The following is a 19,853-nucleotide window of genomic DNA, read 5'->3' on the forward strand; positions in this document are numbered from 1 at the left end:
AACAGAATACCCCAAGCAGCCTAGCTTTCTGAAGAGGCTTGTTTAGTTTGTACTTTGAGGGTCAGGAAGTTCAAACATCATGGAGCAGGCTCTTGTGAGGACCCTCTTGGCTGCATCACATCATGGCAGTCCAGGCAGGCGTGTGTTTATGTGTCTATGACTGTCTGGTCTCTCTTCATGATCACACCAGGATTAAATTATGGGGCTACATGATGACTTATCTAAAATAATCAACTTCCCCAAGGCCACCCCTCTGATACTACCCACTTAGTATCTCACAATGGGTATTAAATTTCAACATGTGAAGCCTTAGCACCCTCCCTTCACTACAATAAATCTCATCTATGTCATAACTAGCAGCCAAACTCACCAAATTTAATGAATTTTCTGTGCTTTGTTAAATATTTATTATAATTTTTGAGAGAGAGAGAGAGAGAGAGAGAGAGAGGTCTTCCATCTGCTGGTTCACTCCTCAAATGGCCACAATGGCCAGAGCTGGGCCAGACTGAAGCCAGGAGTCAGGAGCGTCCTCTGAGTATCCCATGTAGGTTCAGGGGCCCAAGCACTTGAGCTGTCCTCTGCTGCGTTCCCAGGCATATTGGAAGGTAGCTGGATCAGAAGTGGAGCAGCCTGGACTCAACCTGAACCCATTTGGGATGCTGGTGCTGCAAGTGGTGGCTTAACTCACTATGCCACAAAGCCAGCCCTGAATATTCTGCTTTTATTTACATTACTTCATTTAGCAGACTAAATGAAGGTTTTTTTTGGTGAACATACCAAGATTAGAATTTGCCTATTGTGATAGTTATAGCAAATATTTTATTTTTCTTATTTTGCATCATAAGCAAGTTATCTTTTTTAAAAGATGAGTTATGGGGCTGGCGCTGTGGTATAGCTGGTAAAACCACTGCCTGCAGTATCAGCATCCCATATGGGTGCCGGTTAGAATCCCAGCTGCTCCACTTCCAATCTAGCTCTCTGCTATGGCCTGGGAAAACAGTAGAAGGTGGCCCAAGTCCTTGGGCCCCTGCACCAGTATGGGAGACCTGGAGGAAGCTCCTGGCTCCTGGCTTGGGATTGGCACAGCTCTGGCTGTTGTGGCCAATTGGGGGAATGAACCAGTGGATGGAAGACCTGTCTCTTTCTCTACTCTCTGCCTCTGCTTGTCTGTAACTCTGTCTTTCCAGCAAATAAATAAATCTTAAAAAAAGAGAAAGGCTGGCACCATGGCTCAATAGGCTAATCCTCCGCCTGCGGCGCAGGTACTCCGGGTTCTAGTCCCTGTCGGGGTGCCAGATTCTGTCCCAGTTGCCCCTGTTCCAGGCCAGCTCTCTGCTGTGGCCTGGGAGTGCAGTGGAGGATGGCCCAAGTGCTTGGGCCCTGCACCCGCATGGGAGACCAGGAGAAGCACCTGGCTCCTGGCTTCGGATCAGCACGGTGCACCGGCCGCAATGGCCATTGGAGGGTGAACCAACGGCAAAAGGAAGACCTTTCTCTCTGTCTCTCTCCCTCTCTCACTGTCCACTCTGCCAGTCAAAAAGAAAGAAAGAAAGAAAGAAAGAAAGAAAGAAAGAAAGAAAGAAAGAAAGAAAGAAAGAAAGAAAGAAAGAAAGAAAGAAAGAAAAAAAGATTGCGGCCTACGCTGTGGCACAGCAGGTTAAAGCCCTGGACTGAAGTGCCGGCATCCTACATGGGCATCAATTCTAGTCCTGGCTGCTCCTCTTTTGATCCAGTTCTCTGCTATGGCCTGGGAAAGCAGTAGAAGATGGCCCAAGTCCTTGGGCCCCTGCACCTGCATGAGAGACCCGGAAGAAGCTCCTGGCCCCTGGCTTCGGATTGGTGCATATCTGGCATTTGCAGCCAACTGGGGAGTGAACCAGCGGATGGAAGACCTCTCTTGTCTCTACCTCTCTCTGTAACTCTTCCAAATAAATAAAATAAATCTTTAAAAAATATTAGTTAATAACAATCAGGAAGAAGGGAAAGAGAGAGAGAGAAAGAGAGAGAGAGAGAGAGAGACTCTGTCCACTGGTTCACTCCCCAAATGCCAGTGCTGAGCAAAGCTGAAGCCAGAATCCAGGAATTCCATCAGAGTCTTCTACACAGATGGAAGGGACCCAAGCACTTGGGCCATCATTGGCTGCTTTCCCAGGTGCATTATCAGGAAGCTGGGTCAGTAGTGGAGCAGACTTGAACCAGCACTTTCTTATAGGATGCCAGTATCACAAGTGGTGGCTTAACCTGCAGTGATACCATGCTGGTCCTGATCATTTTTCTTTAAAGATTTATTTATTTATTTGAAAATCAGAGTTACACACAGAGAGAAGGAGAGGCAGAGAGAGAGAGACAGAGGGGGGGGAGAGAGAGAGAGAGAGAGGGAGAGAGAGAGAGAGACAGAGAGAGGTCTTCCATCCGCTGGTTCACTCCCCAATTGGCCGCAACTGTCGGAGTTGTGCCAATCTGAAGCCAGGAGCTAGGAGCTTCCTTCAGGTCTCCCACGCGGGTGCGGGAGCCCAAGGACTTGGGCCATCTTCCACTGCTGTCCCAGGCCATAGCAGAGAGCTGGATGGGAAGTAGATTAGCCAGGACTCAAACTGGCACCCATATGGGATGCCGGCACTGCAGGCGGCAGCTTTACCCACTACACCACAGTGCCAGCCCCAGCCTCAATCATTTTCTATTGTACAGATGAAAACAATACATTTTAAATCTTCTTTAAAATTAAAAAAGCTAAGACATAAAATTTGTACATATTTGCGGGCTACTATGTGATGGTTTGGTACATCTTTTAATGTGTAAGGTCCAATTTGGGTAAATATAATTATATTTTTGGCCAGCGCCATGGCTCAATAGGCTAATCCTCTGCCTGCGGCGCTGGCACACCAGGTTCAAGTCCTGGTCGGGGCGTCGATCCTGTACCGGTTGCTCCTCTTCCAGTCCAGCTCTCTGCTGTGGCCTGGGAAGGCAGTGGAGGATGGCCCAAGTGCTTGGGCCCTGCACCCCATGGGAGACCAGGAGAAGCACCTGGCTCCTGGCTTCGGATCAGCGTGGTGCGCCAGCCGCAGCGCGCTGGCCACAGCGGCCATTGGAGGGTGAACCAACGGTAAAAGGAAGACCTTTCTCTCTGTCTCTCTCTCTCACTGTCCACTCTGCCTGTCAAAAAAAAAAAAAAAAAAAAGAAGAAGTAAGTAAGTATAAAAACAACTATTTCACAGGAATAGAGACAGGCCTGAAAGTAATAATGAAATTCCAAGATGTCCATTTCATTCATATACTTATTTTTGTACTCTGCATATTACCTACCACAAATCATAGCAAATGTGTTTTCTGGTGTTTTCAAGAGGAAAAAATGAACTGGAAAGTATTATTTCTCCTGTTGTCTTTTTTTCTTTTCTTTCTTTTTTTAAATATCATCTATTTACATGAGATGTAGAGTTACAGACAGTGAGAAGGAAAGCCAGAGAGAAAGGTCTTCCATCCACTGGTTCAGTCCCAAAATGGCCACAACAGCTGGAGCAGGGCTGATACAAAGCCAGGAGCCAGGAGCTTCCTTCAGGTCTCCCACAAAGGTGCAGGGGCCCAAGGACTTGGGCCATCTTCTACTGCTTTGTTGGATCAGAAGAGGAGCAGCTGAGTCTTGAACTGGTGCCCATATGGGATGATGGCACTGCAGGCAGAGGATTAACCTACTGTGCCACAGCGCTGGCCCCATCCTCTGTTATCTTTCACAAATAGAAATCTCCTAGGCCTAAATGATTCCATAGTAAAGGCTCTTCCAGACATTTTGATTGTTTTAATTGGAGTCTTTCCACATTTTGTATGACCTGTACGTACACACTAAAACTATCCTTGATGTTTGAATCATGCATGCAATGCATTTTAGACGACATTTCAGGATAATATAGTCTGTATGTCCTAGTTTTCAATCTGATCATGCTGAAGCCATATTTATGGCAGCTGAATTCACTGTATGTTCCTCAAAACAGCATCTGACAGCTTTCATAACCAGGACATTACTGAACGTCTCATGTTTTTATTTCTTTCCTATGTTCTAGTTGAAAGTGTAATATTGTTGGCCGGCGCTGCGGCTCAATAGGCTAATCCTCCACCTGCGGCGCCAGCACACCGGGTTCTAGTCCCTGTCGGGGTTCCAGATTCTGTCCCAGTTGCCCCTGTTCCAGGCCAGCTCTCTGCTGTGGCCCGGGAGTGCAGTGGAGGATGGCCCGAGTACTTGGGCCCTGCACCCGCATGGGAGACCAGGAGAAGCACCTGGCTGCTGGCTTCAGATCAGTGGGATGCGCTGGCTGCAGCGTGCTGGCCATGGCGGCCATTGGTGAACCAACGGTAAACAACGGTAAAGGAAGACCTTTCTCTCTCTCTCTCTCTCTCTCTCTCTCACTGTCCCCTCTGCCTGTCAAAAAAAAAAAAAAAAAAAAAAAAGAAAGTGTAATATTGTCTTTTGTACATGGCCTTCACTCACATGTCTCTTCCTGAAGTTACCTAGTTCATAACTGCCAAACGTCTGCTCCTCCTTAAAGGATGTTACCGCAGTTCTAAAAGTGAGACCCCTAGCACACCGCCTCTGGGTGTGAAGCTTTCTTCCAATAGTTTCCTGAGAGCCCTCTCCACATCCTTGTTCCTTAGGCTATAAATTATGGGGTTCAACACTGGAGTCACCACTGTGCAGAACACAGATATCATCTTATCATGCTCCTTTGTGGTCTTGGAGTTTGGCTGCATGTAGGTCAATATTGCAGATCCATAGAAGAGATCAATAATGAGATGAGAGGTATAGGTGGAACAAGCCTTGAGCCTCTGCATCTGTGTGTGATGCCCAGACTGCATCTGGGGCACAGTGGAGATGATATTCCAGGAGGAGATTAGGATGAGAAAGACAGGAGCTAGGAGGATTACCACGCCCATTGTAAAGATGGCCATTTCCGTGCCATAGGTAACTGCGGAAGCCAGCTTCCGAGGAGCAGAAGGCTCACAGAAGTAGTGATTAACTATGTTCTGATCCTGATAGGGAAGACAGAAAGTAAAGGTGGTATCTACCAGAGACACTAGTGCCCTAATAGTGCAGGACCCAACAGCCAGCTGGGCACACACCCAATGTGTCATGATGGTGGAGTAGTGCAGGGGCTTGCAGACAGCCACATACCAGTCATAGGACATCACTGCCAGCAGTGCACACTCTGTACTCCCAAGTAGAAGGAAGACAAAATGGAGACTGTTTTCACTTTTACCAGGAGGTGAACAAACACTTGAGGGACATTGCTGGTAGAAATACAGATATCTGTGTAAGAGAGGTTTCTTAGAAAAAAGGTTTCTTAGAAAAAAGAGTTGAGAATCCATGGAGGTGAGAACAATGATGAATAGGTTTCCAAGCGGAGTCAACAATAAATGATGAGGAAGAGAATAAATAGTAGAATCTGGGTCTGCAATCTGATGAGAGGCCCAGGAAGATAAACTCTTGTACACAGGTTTGGTTTCTTTCTCCCCTAGAGATGTATGCCCATTTATCTGTTTGGCATAGAGAGTTTCCCCAGTATTGGATGGAGACTTGTACCCTGGTGGGATTGGCTTGTTTCAGCTTGTATCACTGCCAGCCGCACACTGGCCTGACACACACTGCAAGGTTGCACAGGGTGATGACTTGAGACCCAGATATGACCCACCTAGTGCCAGTCTGGGAGACTGAGGATCTCTGTCATCCTTCCTTCAACCTTGGAAGACAGCAAAGAACCAGAAGAATGTTTTGGGATTCAATGTCGTTCAGGAAAAACCAACACTGAGAAGATCCTAACAGATGCTTGTGCCCAAGTCAGTGATGCAGACAGAGGCATTGGATCTGTGTGCCAAATGGAATTCTGAGGCCCCATTTGAGCAGCTCTATATCCTAGCTAGAATCACCAATGGCTGGTAAGAGTGGCATCAGGTGGTAAGTCCAGCTCAGGAGCAGACAGGCCTTAGCAGGGCTGGCTTTGTTCCTACCCCGCAGGTTACACAGGTCTTGGAGGGCTATGAGTTTTATGTACTATGTATTTTATGTATTATGTATTATTGTGTCATAGGACTAAACACTTAGGCTTATCCAAGCCCCTGGAAGAGGTTTTAGGGATGAGTATTTTAGATAATTTTTAGATACTTCCATAGTTCATTCTGAAACACTCATTAATTTTGTGACAAATAAGTGCTTGTGGAACACAACTGGTGAAAACACACTGAGCAGACCTGATGCAAACATTGATTTAGGCCACCATCTAGTGGTGAAATAGCAGAAGTGTCCATAGGCTCAGAGATCACCTGCTTAGAATTTCTGGAAAGACAGCCACAAACAAAGCCAGAGTATCATAACCCATCTTTCAATGCACACATGATGTCAACATCAACAAACATCAGGAACTTCCAGGAAGCTCAAGTGTTTGGCATAGGGGTTAAGATGCCACTTGGTATGTTCACATCCCATATTAGAGTACAACTATCAAGACCAGAAAGGTCAAATGTCATCAATCTTGCTAACTACTACTGATCTCTTTATTCTATTGCTTCATGATTCAATCTTAGTAAAGTGCATCCAAGAATTTGTCCATTTCTTCTAAGTTACCAATTTTTTTGCCACATAATTGTTCGTAGTAATCACTAACAGTACTTTGCATCTCTATGGTATGAATCTTAATGTTTCCCTTTTCATCTCTAGTTTTATGTATTTCAATGCTTGGATGAAGACATCAAAATAACATTTTTTAAGGAAACTCAAGAAACTTCTAAAGTACACAGAGAAATGATTTAATGCTCTAACATAGAGTCTTGATAGAGAAATGGAAACTATTAAAGAAAATCAAACAGGAAACCTTCAACTGAAAATGACACTTAGCAAAATTAAAGATGCAATAGAAGGCATCAATAGTAGAATAGATGAATTGGAAGAAGGAATCAGTTCAAGCTTTTTGAAAATACCCAGTCAAGGAATGGTGAGAGTTTACAGGTAATTTGAGATGGAGGGAAAAGAGCAAACATTCAAATTATTAGGGGTCAGGAGGAACTCAAGAATGACAAAGGGGTTAAAAGCATATTCAAAGAGACAATAAAAGGAAACTTTCCAAAGTTTGACCAAAGAGATGAAAGTTCTCTACAATGAAGGCTGTAAATCATTGAAGAAAAAGAAATTGAAGAGGATACAAAGAAGTCAAAGATCTACCATGTTTAAGTATTGGAAGAATCAATATACTTAAAATTTTCAAACTAGCTAAAGTCATATACAGATTCAATGCGATCCCCTATCAAGATACCAAAGGTATTTTTCACATATATAGAAGACACTAGCAATATGTATATGTGAACACAAAAGAACATGAATAGCCAAAGCAATTTTGAGCAAAAAAGCACAAAGCAGAACGCATCACATCGCTGGACTTCAAAATGTATTGCTAAGCTACATAATTAAAACAGTGTTGTGTTGGCGTAAACACAGACACGTGGACCAACGGAGCAGAATAGAAACCCAAGAAGCTGACTGATCTTTGACAAAGGTGCTAAGAATATGCATCGGGAAAAGAACTGTTTTCAATAAATGTGGTGCTGGTAAAATTGGATATCCACATGCAGAAGAAGGAAACTAGACCTTTATCTTCAACCACGTGTGGAAATCAACTTAAAATGGATTAGAGGTATAAATGTGAGACTTTAAACTTCAAAATTACTAGAAGAAAACATAGGGAAATACTTTAGTACACTGAGATGGGCAAGGATTTTTTTGGATCAAAAATCCCGAAACAGAGGAAATAAGAGCAAAAATATACACATATACACAATTTCACCAAATAAAGAGCTTCTGGCACAGTAAAGGAAACAATAAAACATTGAAGAGATAGTCTAAATAAAATATCTGCAAGTTTTGTATCTGACAAGGAGTTAATAACCCAAATCTCTAAGGAACTCAACTCAATACCAATACTTCAGTTAAAAAATGTAAATTAGATAGATATATACAGACATTTCTCAAAGTGAAGGATACAACTGGCTGACAAGTACATGGAAAAATGCTCAATATCATTAATCATTAAGGAAATGCAAATAAAAAGTCAATGAAATATTACCTCACTCCAATTAGATTGGTTATTATCACAACAACAAAAGATAACAAATGTTAATGAGGATGTGGTGAAAAGGGAACCCTTGCACACTGTTGGTCGGAATGTAAATTAGTACCATTATTGTGGAAAATAGCATGGAATTATTTAAAAAATTAAAAATAGAACCACCATCTATGACCCACTTATTCTACTACCGGTTATATAGCCAAAGTAAATGAAATCAGTATCTCACAAAGACATCTTATATTTACTGCACTCTTAAATTTATTGCAGCACCACTCACAGTAGTCAAATAAATAACCTAATTGACAATCCACTTATGAATGGATAAAGAAGATGTGGTACATAGAAACTGTGGAATAGCACTCAGCCACAAAAGGATGAAATCTTGTCCTTTGTGACAACACAGGTGAAACTGGAGGTAATTATGTTAAGTGCAATAAACTAAGCACAGAAAGACAAGTGTCACAAGATTTTACTTTTATGTGAAGTCTCAAAGAAAGGGAGATCTCATAGAAGGTAAAAGTATCATGGTGGTTTCCAGAAATTCAGGAGGGAGGAAGGAGGATGAAAAATATGATTACTGGGTAATAAATCATATTTAGATATGAGTAAGACATTTTGAGTCTCTACTGCAGAGTAGAATAACTATGGATAATTTTAGTTTACTGTATACTTCTCTATTTTACAAAATACAAACTGAAAGATTGGATTTTTAATGTTTCTACTATAAAGAAATGTTAAATGCTTGAGGATAGAGATGTATTTACTCTGGACATTACACAATGCATACATGAATCAAAACATCACATGATACTCAGATATGTAAAGTTCATGTGTCTTGAAATAAAAACTTTAAAAAATATTAAAATAAAATAATGGAAGAAAATAAGTTAAATTATTGTGATATTTTGATAGGAATAGACTTTAAAAGCCTTTTAAGAAACTACAATGAATAACATATACTCAGTTATTGCATATACTCAAAGACTTCTGTGAGATAATATCATGAGCAATATTAGAAGATAACCATGAAATGGGAAAAATATCTGGGGGTGATGCCAGACAATAGTTAAATAGTTTTGTTACACTAAGAATCTGTATAATACACTATGAAAATTAGCTTCAAGAAATAATGGGTCAAGGACACAAACAGAATATTTATAGAGAAGTAACATAGATTACTACTAAGTACAAGAAAACTATTCAATGTTATTATAACTCTGCAATTACAATTACCACATTGAGATATACATTTTTCACCTAGATTAACAGCTAAGACTTTAACAAGAAAAATTGTAATAAAAATAAAACTAGAACTTGAGCATTTAGTACATAACAGACATTATTTTAAAGGTTTTATATGATTACAACCTCCTAATAACATTATGATACAGATATTATTATTGTTGTCTTGCAAATGGAGAAACTTAGACATAGAGAAGTTATATTACTTTCCAAAAATTACACAATATTTCAGAACACATTAGCTATACAATGAGAATGCAAAGAACAAGACACATTTGCAAATGCAAGTTGGTAGGAAAAATAGTACAATCTTTCTGGAAAATAATTTTGCTGAATTTACTAAAAGACTTAAGTAGACATATGCTGTGACCCAGTTCTCAACAGTATAGAGCAGACATAAATTTGCTATTGTTTTTTTCCCTACAAGGAGTATAATACTTACTTACAACCTTCAAGGATGTTAATTGGTCCATTTTTATTAATGGGTAGGGTCACTGTGCTTTAAAATATCATGCCTATTTTTATTTCCTTTCTTGGTGGGACTGGACAGACAAGCAGAATAAGGTTCCTTTTAAGCACCTTCCTTGCTTTATTCTCTCATTTTTGTACAAGATCTCAGTGTCATCTCTTTGTTCTTCCATATCATGTTGTCAGCTACAAAGTAATACGATGATAGAGTGAGGATTTTAGATGTAAAGATACTTGAATTTCTTGAAAAATTTAGGCCAGTTTAAGTGCTTAACCCAAACTGAGGAGAGCTCTGAGCTTCAGGATCATTTAGTTAGCATTAGCACAATTAATTAAAAATTATGCATTATTTTCATTCTTTTCTAGACCAAGACTAGAGTGGTAGGGGTTCCTGAGTCTGCAAGGCCTATTACAACACAATAGTCCCATACCAGTTATTCTGATTTTGAAATTCACTTAGAGTCCCTTCTAAAAGAATATTCTAAATTGCAAAAAAAATTAATGAGCAAGTATTTCATCACACTACATAATGAAATAATAGAAACAATTTAAACAAACAATAGAGGATTAGGCAAATTACACATTTGTATTATGTGAAACTAAGCTATGACTAAAACAATATTTGTGAAAGACTTACTTGATATTAAAATATTGTTTACATATTCCTAATTGAAGCATATAGAACTCAAAATTTACTGCCTAGTGTGATTTCAAGTGGACGTAACTGCAGCAGTGGAAGGAGGTAGCATATGGACATAATGTCAATCATATGTGAGCACAATGCAGAGATATTTCTCTTAACCTAGGTTAAGAACAATTCAGTGTCTTTATTGGTCTTGACATGCCAATTTGATCTTTTCTCTTCATCAGATGAGAAAATATTAGTAAGATTATTAGGGAGAGGGGAAGAAAAGTCACAAATTAAACAAAGAAGGGGATGACTGGGAATAGAATGAGAGTAAGCTAGTTTGAGTATTTTCATAGATTTATTCTTTAAAATTAAACTGTTTTGTTTAAATAGCTGGTTCTTAGGGTTAAATCTTTTGCAACTGATACTGTCAAAGTCTTACACACAGTGGATCTACCTTGTCAAACCATGATTACAACGAGAAGTTACCTTCAAAGAGGAAGAACCCCGGTTCTTCCCTTACAGAGACACAGGCAGAAGTTCCATGGAGTCAGTATTGGCCCTTTGGTTGGGGATTGTTATGCCTGTGTTGGGCTGGGTTTAGAAGACAGAAAGGGGGTGTGGAGGATACGGAATAATTCATTTTAAGCATGAAGGCTTTTTGGAATCAGTACAGAAATCTAATATTTTTCTCTCAGTTCCCTATGGGTTTATTCCATCTACTCTTCTAAAATACACATTCGATTAGACAATGTATGTTTCTGGTACCTGTCATCTTGTTCCATACCCAGTGACCTATTTTATTTTTAGAGCAATGAACTCTCAAGTTTATCTTAAATCCAGAGAAAAAGTTTAAAAAAGTGACATAAAAGCTGACAGTAAAACATGATTTTCTTTGAGAAGATTCTTGACCCTGAGGTCATATTCACAGTCACCTGGGAAGATTTCACCCTCCACATTTGCATGGAAGAATAATATTTTAATGACAAATCAGAGAGATTAGTGGGGCTTATCTTTTAATGCTGTAACCAAGGGTCAGCAAGAACTTCTTCCATATGACAAGCCATGTTCATCTGTGACTCTCATTCATCTTTCTGTCTCCAGCTACTTTGGCTTATGTAAAATCAATTCAGGCAATGTGTGTTTGACATTTATATGCCATGATTGGTATTATTTGGTGTAAATAGAAATGATTCAAATGCAGCTTCTGCTCTAGAATATCTTATAGTAACAGAGATATACAAATCATTACAATACAATTTGTTAAGACCTATAATAGAGGTAAGTGTGTGATGTACTGCACTTGTGTATCTAAGACTAGGTATGTGTGAGTATGTGCATTTGTGTATATCCATGTCTGTATGTGTTGGAGGAGGGATTGGGGAAAGGAGAAAACCCAAGAACTGAAGAATGAAGAGGGAGCCCACATGTAACCAGAAACAGATAAGGGTAGAAAAGTTATAAATTTGACTTTTGTCATGTAGGGGATACATAGTTGGAACAAGCTTTTATTTATTTATTTATTTATTTATTTATTTATTTATTTATTTTTTAAGAGTATCTACCTAAAAAGTGAACAAGTAGCAATGCTAAAAAGGTAAAGGTACCAAACAATTAACTAGAAGTGCAGTGGGACTTTCTTCCCACTGCCACATTCAACATTAGTGCTGATATCAATTAAGAGTTGAAAGCTGTCATCACTTTGACTCAAAGACCCATCCTGACCTTGAGGCCACAGGATTTAGGTTAGATTAGATGGTGTGTTTTATCCCCCTTTTAAAAGCACTCCTAGGAATTTCTGTAGCCCAACAGTTCTTAATCTGGGATTCAGAGTGTTCTTCAATTTGGACAGGAAATCCCATTTCCTTATTTTTACTTTCTTCTTAGATTTGACAGTTCCTTCTAATTTGGATACATTGATAGTAGAAGTACTTATGACTGTCAGAAATAGAAATACAATGTATTTTTTATACTACATTGCATTTGTTGAAGATACCTCCAAATATTTAGGCTCATATTATTTTGTAATGAATGTGGTTGTTAGATACATCACTATATTTATAACTTTCAGGTTTGAATAAAGATAATTTTATCTTTTTATTCTGTGTTAGTAAAGCCCATATATTGTTGTCTTTTTAGATCTCCAAAGCTTATTTAATTATTTTAAATTTACTTATTTATTTTAGAGGGAGGGACCGAAGAAGGGAAGGAAGAGGGAAGAGAGAAGGAGAGAGAGGGAGAGAGAGGAGGAGAGAGAAGTATCTTTTAGTTTACTCCTCAAAAGCCTGCAATGAAACCCATTACTCAAACTCAATTCAGGTTTCCTATGTGGGTGGCAGAGACCTATCTACCTGAATCATAACTTATTGCTTCCCAGGATGCAAGCTAACACATAAGTGGAATTGGTAGCCAAACAGGGACTGAAACACAGGCACTGAGACATGGGACGTGGTATCCTGAGATATTCCTTGGTTCCCTAGCTCCTTCAAGATAGGTAAATTTCTTTAAGAAACACAGAGTTCTACAGGGTATTTTGGCTCAATTTGAATTCATGTAATTTTGTGACTGTCCTTTCAGGGAAGAAGCAAAAGGATTAGCTGCATGTCCAAATAATTATTGAAAGCCTACAGGATCACCAGATGGAGGAGATGGAACGAAGCAGCACAAGACTCAGGGGACTGAGGTGATAATAAAATGAATTTAAATGGCACGACATACAGATAAATCCAATTTATTCATTACTGAATTATTGTGTGGTATTCAGAATAAGGACGATGATCCCATTGATCTGCTCTACACTTGCCAGATGACACCAAAAATGAAAGCACCATCTTATAAGTATGATTTTACAATAGTGATGATGTTCTACCTACAGCAGCACAAACATCTTCCAAAGATTTAATAAAAGGGATTTTGAAATTATGGGTAGTGATGGAGAAATTCCTAAGCCCTCCAACTCTGAAATACAGAATTAACAGGTTATGTTGATAAGGAACTGAAATTAAATGGCATAACTCTACAGGTGAATCCAATCCGTATCATTATTGCATTTTCGAAATACAACACTGAGAATAACAAAGATGATTCTTTTGCTCTACTCTATATTTGCCAGATGACACCAATGATTAATGCACAATATGATCACATATATTATCTTAAGATGAAAATATTCCAACTGAAGACACATGTAATGTTCTAAATATTTCAAAGTGGGACTTTGAAACCCTTGGTAGTGAGTGGTGAAACTGCCAACCCTCCAATTCTGAATTACAGAATTCACATGTTGTGCATACCTATGGTTAGTAGATAGCGACTTCTTATTGCAAAGGGAGGCAAACTATGAGGCAGACAAATCAGACACAGGTGACAGAATTCCTCCTTCTGGGACTCTCTGAGGATCCACACACACAGTAGCTGCTATTCATCTTGTTCCTGGGAGTCTATCTGGTCACTGTGCTTGGAAATCTGCTTCTCATGTCCCTCGTTCAGGTTGACTCCCGGCTGCACACACCCATGTATTTCTTTCTCTGCCACTTGTCTCTGGCTGACCTCTGTTTCTCCACCAACATAGTTCCTCAGGCCCTGGCTCATCCGCTTTCCAGGAAGAAGGTCATGTCATTCCCACGCTGTGCCGCTCAGCTGCTACTCTTCCTCATTTTTGGGTGTACACAGTGTGCCCTTCTGGCCGTGATGTCTTACGACCGCTATGTGGCAATCTGCAGCCCTTTACATTACCCTAGCATCATGTGTGTGCACAGCTGGCCACGGGATCATGGAGCAGTGGCATTGTCGTGTCTGTGGTGGACACCACTTTCACACTGACACTGCCCTACCGAGGCAGCAACACCATCGCACATTTCTTTTGTGAGGCCCCTGCATTGTTGGTCCTGGCATCCACGGACACTCGAACTCCAGAGATGGCCATTTCCTTATGGGGGTGCTGATTCTCCTCATACCCGTATCCCTGATTCTGGTGTCCTACAGCCGCATCCTCCTGACTGTGGTTAAGATGAGGTCAGCTGCAGGAAGGCTCAAGGCATTTTCTACCTGTGGTTCCCACCTAGTGGTGGTCATCCTTTTTCATGGATCAGCAATTGTCACCTATATGACACCCAAATCTTCCAAAGATCAAGAAAAGCTGGTTTCTGTGTTCTATGCAATGGTGACTCCCATGCTTAATCCCCTCATCTACAGCCTGAGGAATAAGGATGTGAAGGGAGCTCTGAGGAAAGTAGCCCCAAGAAATTTCTCATGCAGGTTTGGAATTTCCTTTTGACAGTGTTAATAAATATGGAGACCTTGGTGGACCCCTACCAGTATGAATTGCATGGTAATCCCATTACTTTAGAACGTAAAACGAGGAGATTCTCATCCTTGGAACTTTTTCTATGGACCAACCATTTATCATTTTCCACTTCTGTATTTATAAAAGGGAGAGAGGAAAAAATTTATAACAGGAAGCAGCATTTACTCCATTGTGTTTCAGTATTTGAATGTAAGAATTATAAAATTTGGGGCCGGCACTGTGGTGCAACAGGTTAACGCCCTGGCCTGAAATGCCGGCATCCCATATGGGCGCCAGGTCTAGTCCTGGCTGCTCCTTTTCCGATCTAGCTCTTTGCTATGGCCTGGAAAAGTAGTAGAAGATGGCCCAAGTCCTTGGGCCCCTTCACCCGTGTGGGAGACCAGGAAGAAGCTCATAGCTCCTGGCTTCAGATTGGTGCAGTTCCAGCCATTGCAGCCATCTGGGGAGTGAACCAGTGGATGGAAGACCTTTCTCTCTGTCTCTACCTCTCTCTGTAACTCTATCTTTCAAATAAATAAAATAAATATAAAAAAAAGAATTATAAAATCCTTTGAGAAACATTTGTATTTCCTAAAACTGGTAAAGTATACATTTTTCATCATTATCCTTATCATTTATATCAGATCCTTCTCTAAGTTCTTTACATTTTGGTGTTTCTGAATCTTTCTGTATGAATAAAGAATAAAAATGTAACAGACATTAATCACTTACAGTGACCTAGGTATTATGTGTTTGCTCATCCTCGTGTACCTCTGTGTGTGTTTAAGGTGTGAAATGAAGAGCATGGATACAATGAAGCAGAGTACAAGAGCTCTCACATTCTTCTCACATGCCTTTTAGAGACTGTGGATCATTGTATATTGGGATATACCTTCAAAAACCTTAATATGTAATTTTGAAAGCCAACAAGAAATAGTAGACTAACAAAATAAGAAGTTGTAATGCATCCTAGGCCTGAAGGACCAAGAAAGGGAGTAGAAAATGAGGTGGTAGCTGTATGTAAAGGCTCAGAGAAGAGCTGCGATTTAGGTTCCCTGCAGCCAGGATGCCATGCTTAAAAGTATCTCAAGCTCATTCTCCACCTGCCCTTCTAATCCTCTGCTATTTTATTCCAGTTGGAAGCCAAGAACAAGGGAACCTGTTGGTAGAATCTGTAAAGACAACAAGCATTCCTAAGTACACAGTGAGGTCACAAATGCTAGAGGGCACATATAAAAGGGTCAATGCATAGTGAAGAATATCTCTACCTGCAGCATCCACTTTTTCTTGATCCAGTTGTTAGTTCATGTTGCTAACACAGAATGTAAGATTCTGCTAAAAACTTTATCATTGCAATGTGGTCTCAAGCAAGTCACACTTCTACTTGTTGTTCAGGAGAATAGCTCTTACCAGTATTATTTCTATAAGATATGGGAGGAGAAAGGGCAAAATAAAGATCACGTAATTAGCAGAAAATAATTGCTCTAGGTCCTGATCCTGGTCACCAAATCTAAATTGTTGATTATTGCTTCCTATTTCACCACTCATTTGTGGATTTCTTCCTTTCTTAGCTTCAGCTTTCTGGCATTTTAAAATGTGTTCTGTGTGGGCGATCCTGTGCCTGGTTGGAGACTGCCTGCCCAGCCCCTGCGGGAGGTTAAGAGGGCGTGGCACACCATGCCTCTGGAGATGGCCTGACTGCTGGCAGGCAGCAAGAGCCCCAGGCACATTTCCCCCACCCTTGCTCCCTGTTGAAGGGCCTTGTAATTACCAATCAGGAAAATAGATCCGGGCATGGCCCAGGCCCATCAGGACCACCTGGGAGACTACCTAGGCTACGTGACCTTCAGGCTGATTGGAGAAGCATAGTTGTCGCTCCCCGTCTTCGTGGAGGAACGACACAGGACCCTGCGCTGTTCTTTCGTCCGCTCGGCCCTCCCCGGGTTCTCTGCTGGTTCTTCCCGGGTTGGCTACTATCCCCTCCACCTCCGTGGAAGGGCAGTTCCCCCTGGCCGCATTCCCCACTTCCGCAGGGGAGCGGCACACCGCCGGCCGGCTTTCTGGGGGCTGCACGGGTTCCCTTAGATGTTCCCCATAGATGTTCCTGGTACATGCCGTCTCTCTCCTCCTTTATAGTCCTCCTCCGCCAATCCCAACTCGGCTGCCCACACGCCGAGTACGCCGCTCTCCAATCAGGAGCAAGTCCTACAGTCTATTAGCTGAACTGGAGGCAGCTGTGCAGAAGCTGTTTACTTCTCTCCCAGCGCCATATTGTGGGAGAGCAGATGCATAGAATAAGTCTTAATTTCAGTAACTTAGTCCAGTCCGGATTGCTCCCCACACATAGTGGCATCAATATTGGCTTTATCCTATAGAATTAGTGTTGTCCTCTGCCTATCCTTTAAAAGTGTGCTTGATTGTTAATAAAGTGGACATATTCATGGAAAGTTGTCCCCAGTGCTTCTTGTTGAAGAACGCTGTCGCCCCACCATCCTGACAGTGCGCAGTCTCGCAGGACGAGTCCATGGTTATAGTGACCTAAAATTTCTTTCCCGTAGTGTTTGCATCCTGATGATGTCTTTTAAATTGAGTTTCTGCAGTTTCCCTTTCACATGGCTGTTGTTCAGGGGAGCGTGATCCAGCATAGTGGAGAGTCCTCTGGATTTCAAATCCAGTCTTCTTGACATTGGAAAGCAGAGGATTAGAAGGGCTTGGAAGTAGGATCAGTCACTCTAGTCTATATAGTGACTTCATTTGTCAGTCTACTTGTTCAAAAGCATATGGAACCTGGTGCCAACGAGCAGACTCTGCTTCTAATTCATTAAAACTGTGAGTGGTTCAGGACCATGGTGAAGACTTTTCTTCTTTGGGAACTAAGAACTGTAAGTCAGTCAAGCCAAAGAATGTAGCAATAGGTAGCAAAGACGCCTGAGTGGGTTGTTTGGCTTATTAACATGAGGAATCACTTCCGGTATATACTATGATTTGCCAACCTTTATATTCCAGCAATTGGAGAAACATCACAATATTAGTGACCACTATTTTCACATATACACTACATTTTACAAGTCATCATTTCAACCTCTTGGAAGGTTTTCTCCCAGCTGGTATTGTAATTGAGACTTCAGTAGGCCATGCTACAGTGCTATCAGATCAATTGCTTCTGCATGCTGGAATACATGAGGAGACAGACTCAGATTGAATCCACTACACTTTTTTTTTTTTTTAACCATAAACAACAGAGAAACAATGGGAGTCTGTTCTTGTGGGGATAAAATATTGACACCTTAATGTTGGAAGAGGTCCAGAATAATCGACGTAGAACCAGGAATCAACTGTCTCTTTTTTCAAAGTGTGTTATAGTGGGGTCAATGTTCAAAAATATAAACAATGTTGTAACCATGGAACACTGATAATAGAAAAGATTGTCATCATTATGAAAGGTCTGTGATGTCTCCTTTCAGCTGCTGTCTTCCTTCTCCTAGTCCCTGGCAATCATTGAGATGCTTTCTGTTACAAAAATTTGCCTTTTCTAAAATTTTCTATCAATGTAGTCAAACAGAATGGAGTGTTTTTTTGTGTTTTTTGTGGTTTTTTTTTTTTTTTTTTGGTCTAGCTTTGGTTTGACTTTTAAATAATAATGCTTCAAAGACTTCTTGGAAAAGATCCCAGAAGGACAGCCAATCAAAGCAAAAATAGACAACTGGAATGACCTCAACCTAAGATGCTTCTGCACTTGAAACACTTGACAAAGTCAAAAGGTGACTGACAGAATGGGAGGAAATATTTGCAAACTATGCAACTGTAAAAGGTTTAAAATCCAAAAATCTATAAAGAACTCAAAAAATTAAACAACAAAACAAACAATCCAGCTAAGGAATGGGCAAAACTTGAACAGTGTTTTTAAAAAGATGAAATTCAAATGGCCAACAGACTCATGAAAGAATGCTCAAGATCATTAGCCATAAGTAAAATGCAAATCAAAACCACAATGAGGTGTCATCTCATCCAAGTTAGAATGGCTCTCATACAGAAATCAACAAACAATAAAAGCTGGTGAAGGTGTGTGGAAAATGATTCCCTAATCAACGGTTGGTGGAAATGCAAGCTAGTGCAGCCATTGTGGAAGACAGTATGGAAATTCCTCAGAAAACTGAAAATAGATCTACGTATAAAACAGTAAATCCCTGGGAATTTACCCAAAGGAAATGAAATCAGCATACGGAAGAGTTATCTGTACCCACATGTTTATTGCAGCTCAATTCACAGTAGTCAAGATATGGAATCAACTGACAAGTGGATAAAGAAATTTTGTTATATATGAACTATGGAATATTACTCAGGCATAAAAAATGAAATCCTGTCTTTAGCAAAAAAATGGATGCAACTGGAAACCTTTATACTTAGTGAAAAGAGTCAGTACCCAAAAAACAAATGTCACAAGTTTTTCCTGATCTGTGGTAACTAATAGAATACAAAAAATGTAATGGATGATTATTTGCATTGTAATCTGCATAAGATTATTCCAGTGCATAAACTGTTGAGAAGAAAAGTCTAAACAGACTTAATTATTATCTTATAACCACACAGGAAGTATTTAGGTGTTATATTGTCATTGGTTATATTTCATTGAAAGAAATTATGAGTGAATAATTGACCAAAAAAACTATATGGGTGAAATGGTCATTTATACATTCAGTTATTGTTTATAGCTGCTATCTATAGTCCCACTAAGCTAGGGTTTTTTTGGCTTTTACTAATTAAACCTCTTATTTGGTAAAGTATTAAGCCTTTTACTATAATGTAAATTTAAAATACGTTATCTCAAAAACTAAAAAAAAGGACAGAAAAAAGGGTGGAAGGAAGGAAGATGGGAAGAAGCAAGGGAGGAGGGGAATATCCTTATGTTCTTAGACTTATATCTTCTAATCACATTGAATCTGTTACAATTAATTATAATTAAATAATGAAAAATTAAATAATGCCTTTAAATAATGCTTTTCATATTACTATATTGAGCAGTAGTCTCTTTTTACTGCCCAGTAGTATGTATATATATATCAATGTGTTTATCCATTCACCAGATAATGGAGATTTATGATGCTTTTAGTTTTTGGCTATAATGAAT

General features: G+C 40.2%; 2 protein-coding genes across 2 annotated transcripts; one reads left to right on the forward strand and one right to left on the reverse strand.

The window, feature by feature from the left end:
- Nucleotides 1-4,542: 4,542 nt before the first annotated feature.
- Nucleotides 4,543-6,362, reverse strand: OR2D3 (olfactory receptor family 2 subfamily D member 3). The gene is given in 6 exon segments (XM_070060222.1): nucleotides 4,543-5,222; nucleotides 5,225-5,327; nucleotides 5,329-5,399; nucleotides 5,402-5,443; nucleotides 5,446-5,501; nucleotides 6,307-6,362. Coding segments are annotated over 6 exon segments (1,008 nt in total).
- A 7,417-nt stretch (nucleotides 6,363-13,779) lies between these two features.
- On the forward strand, nucleotides 13,780-14,716 carry LOC100341916 (olfactory receptor 2D2). The gene is given in 3 exon segments (XM_008268208.2): nucleotides 13,780-14,185; nucleotides 14,188-14,361; nucleotides 14,364-14,716. Coding segments are annotated over 3 exon segments (933 nt in total).
- The last annotated feature ends 5,137 nt before the right edge of the window (nucleotides 14,717-19,853 follow it).

This window comes from Oryctolagus cuniculus, chromosome 1 (assembly GCF_964237555.1).
Source record: "Oryctolagus cuniculus chromosome 1, mOryCun1.1, whole genome shotgun sequence".
Classification (NCBI taxonomy): domain Eukaryota; kingdom Metazoa; phylum Chordata; class Mammalia; order Lagomorpha; family Leporidae; genus Oryctolagus; species Oryctolagus cuniculus.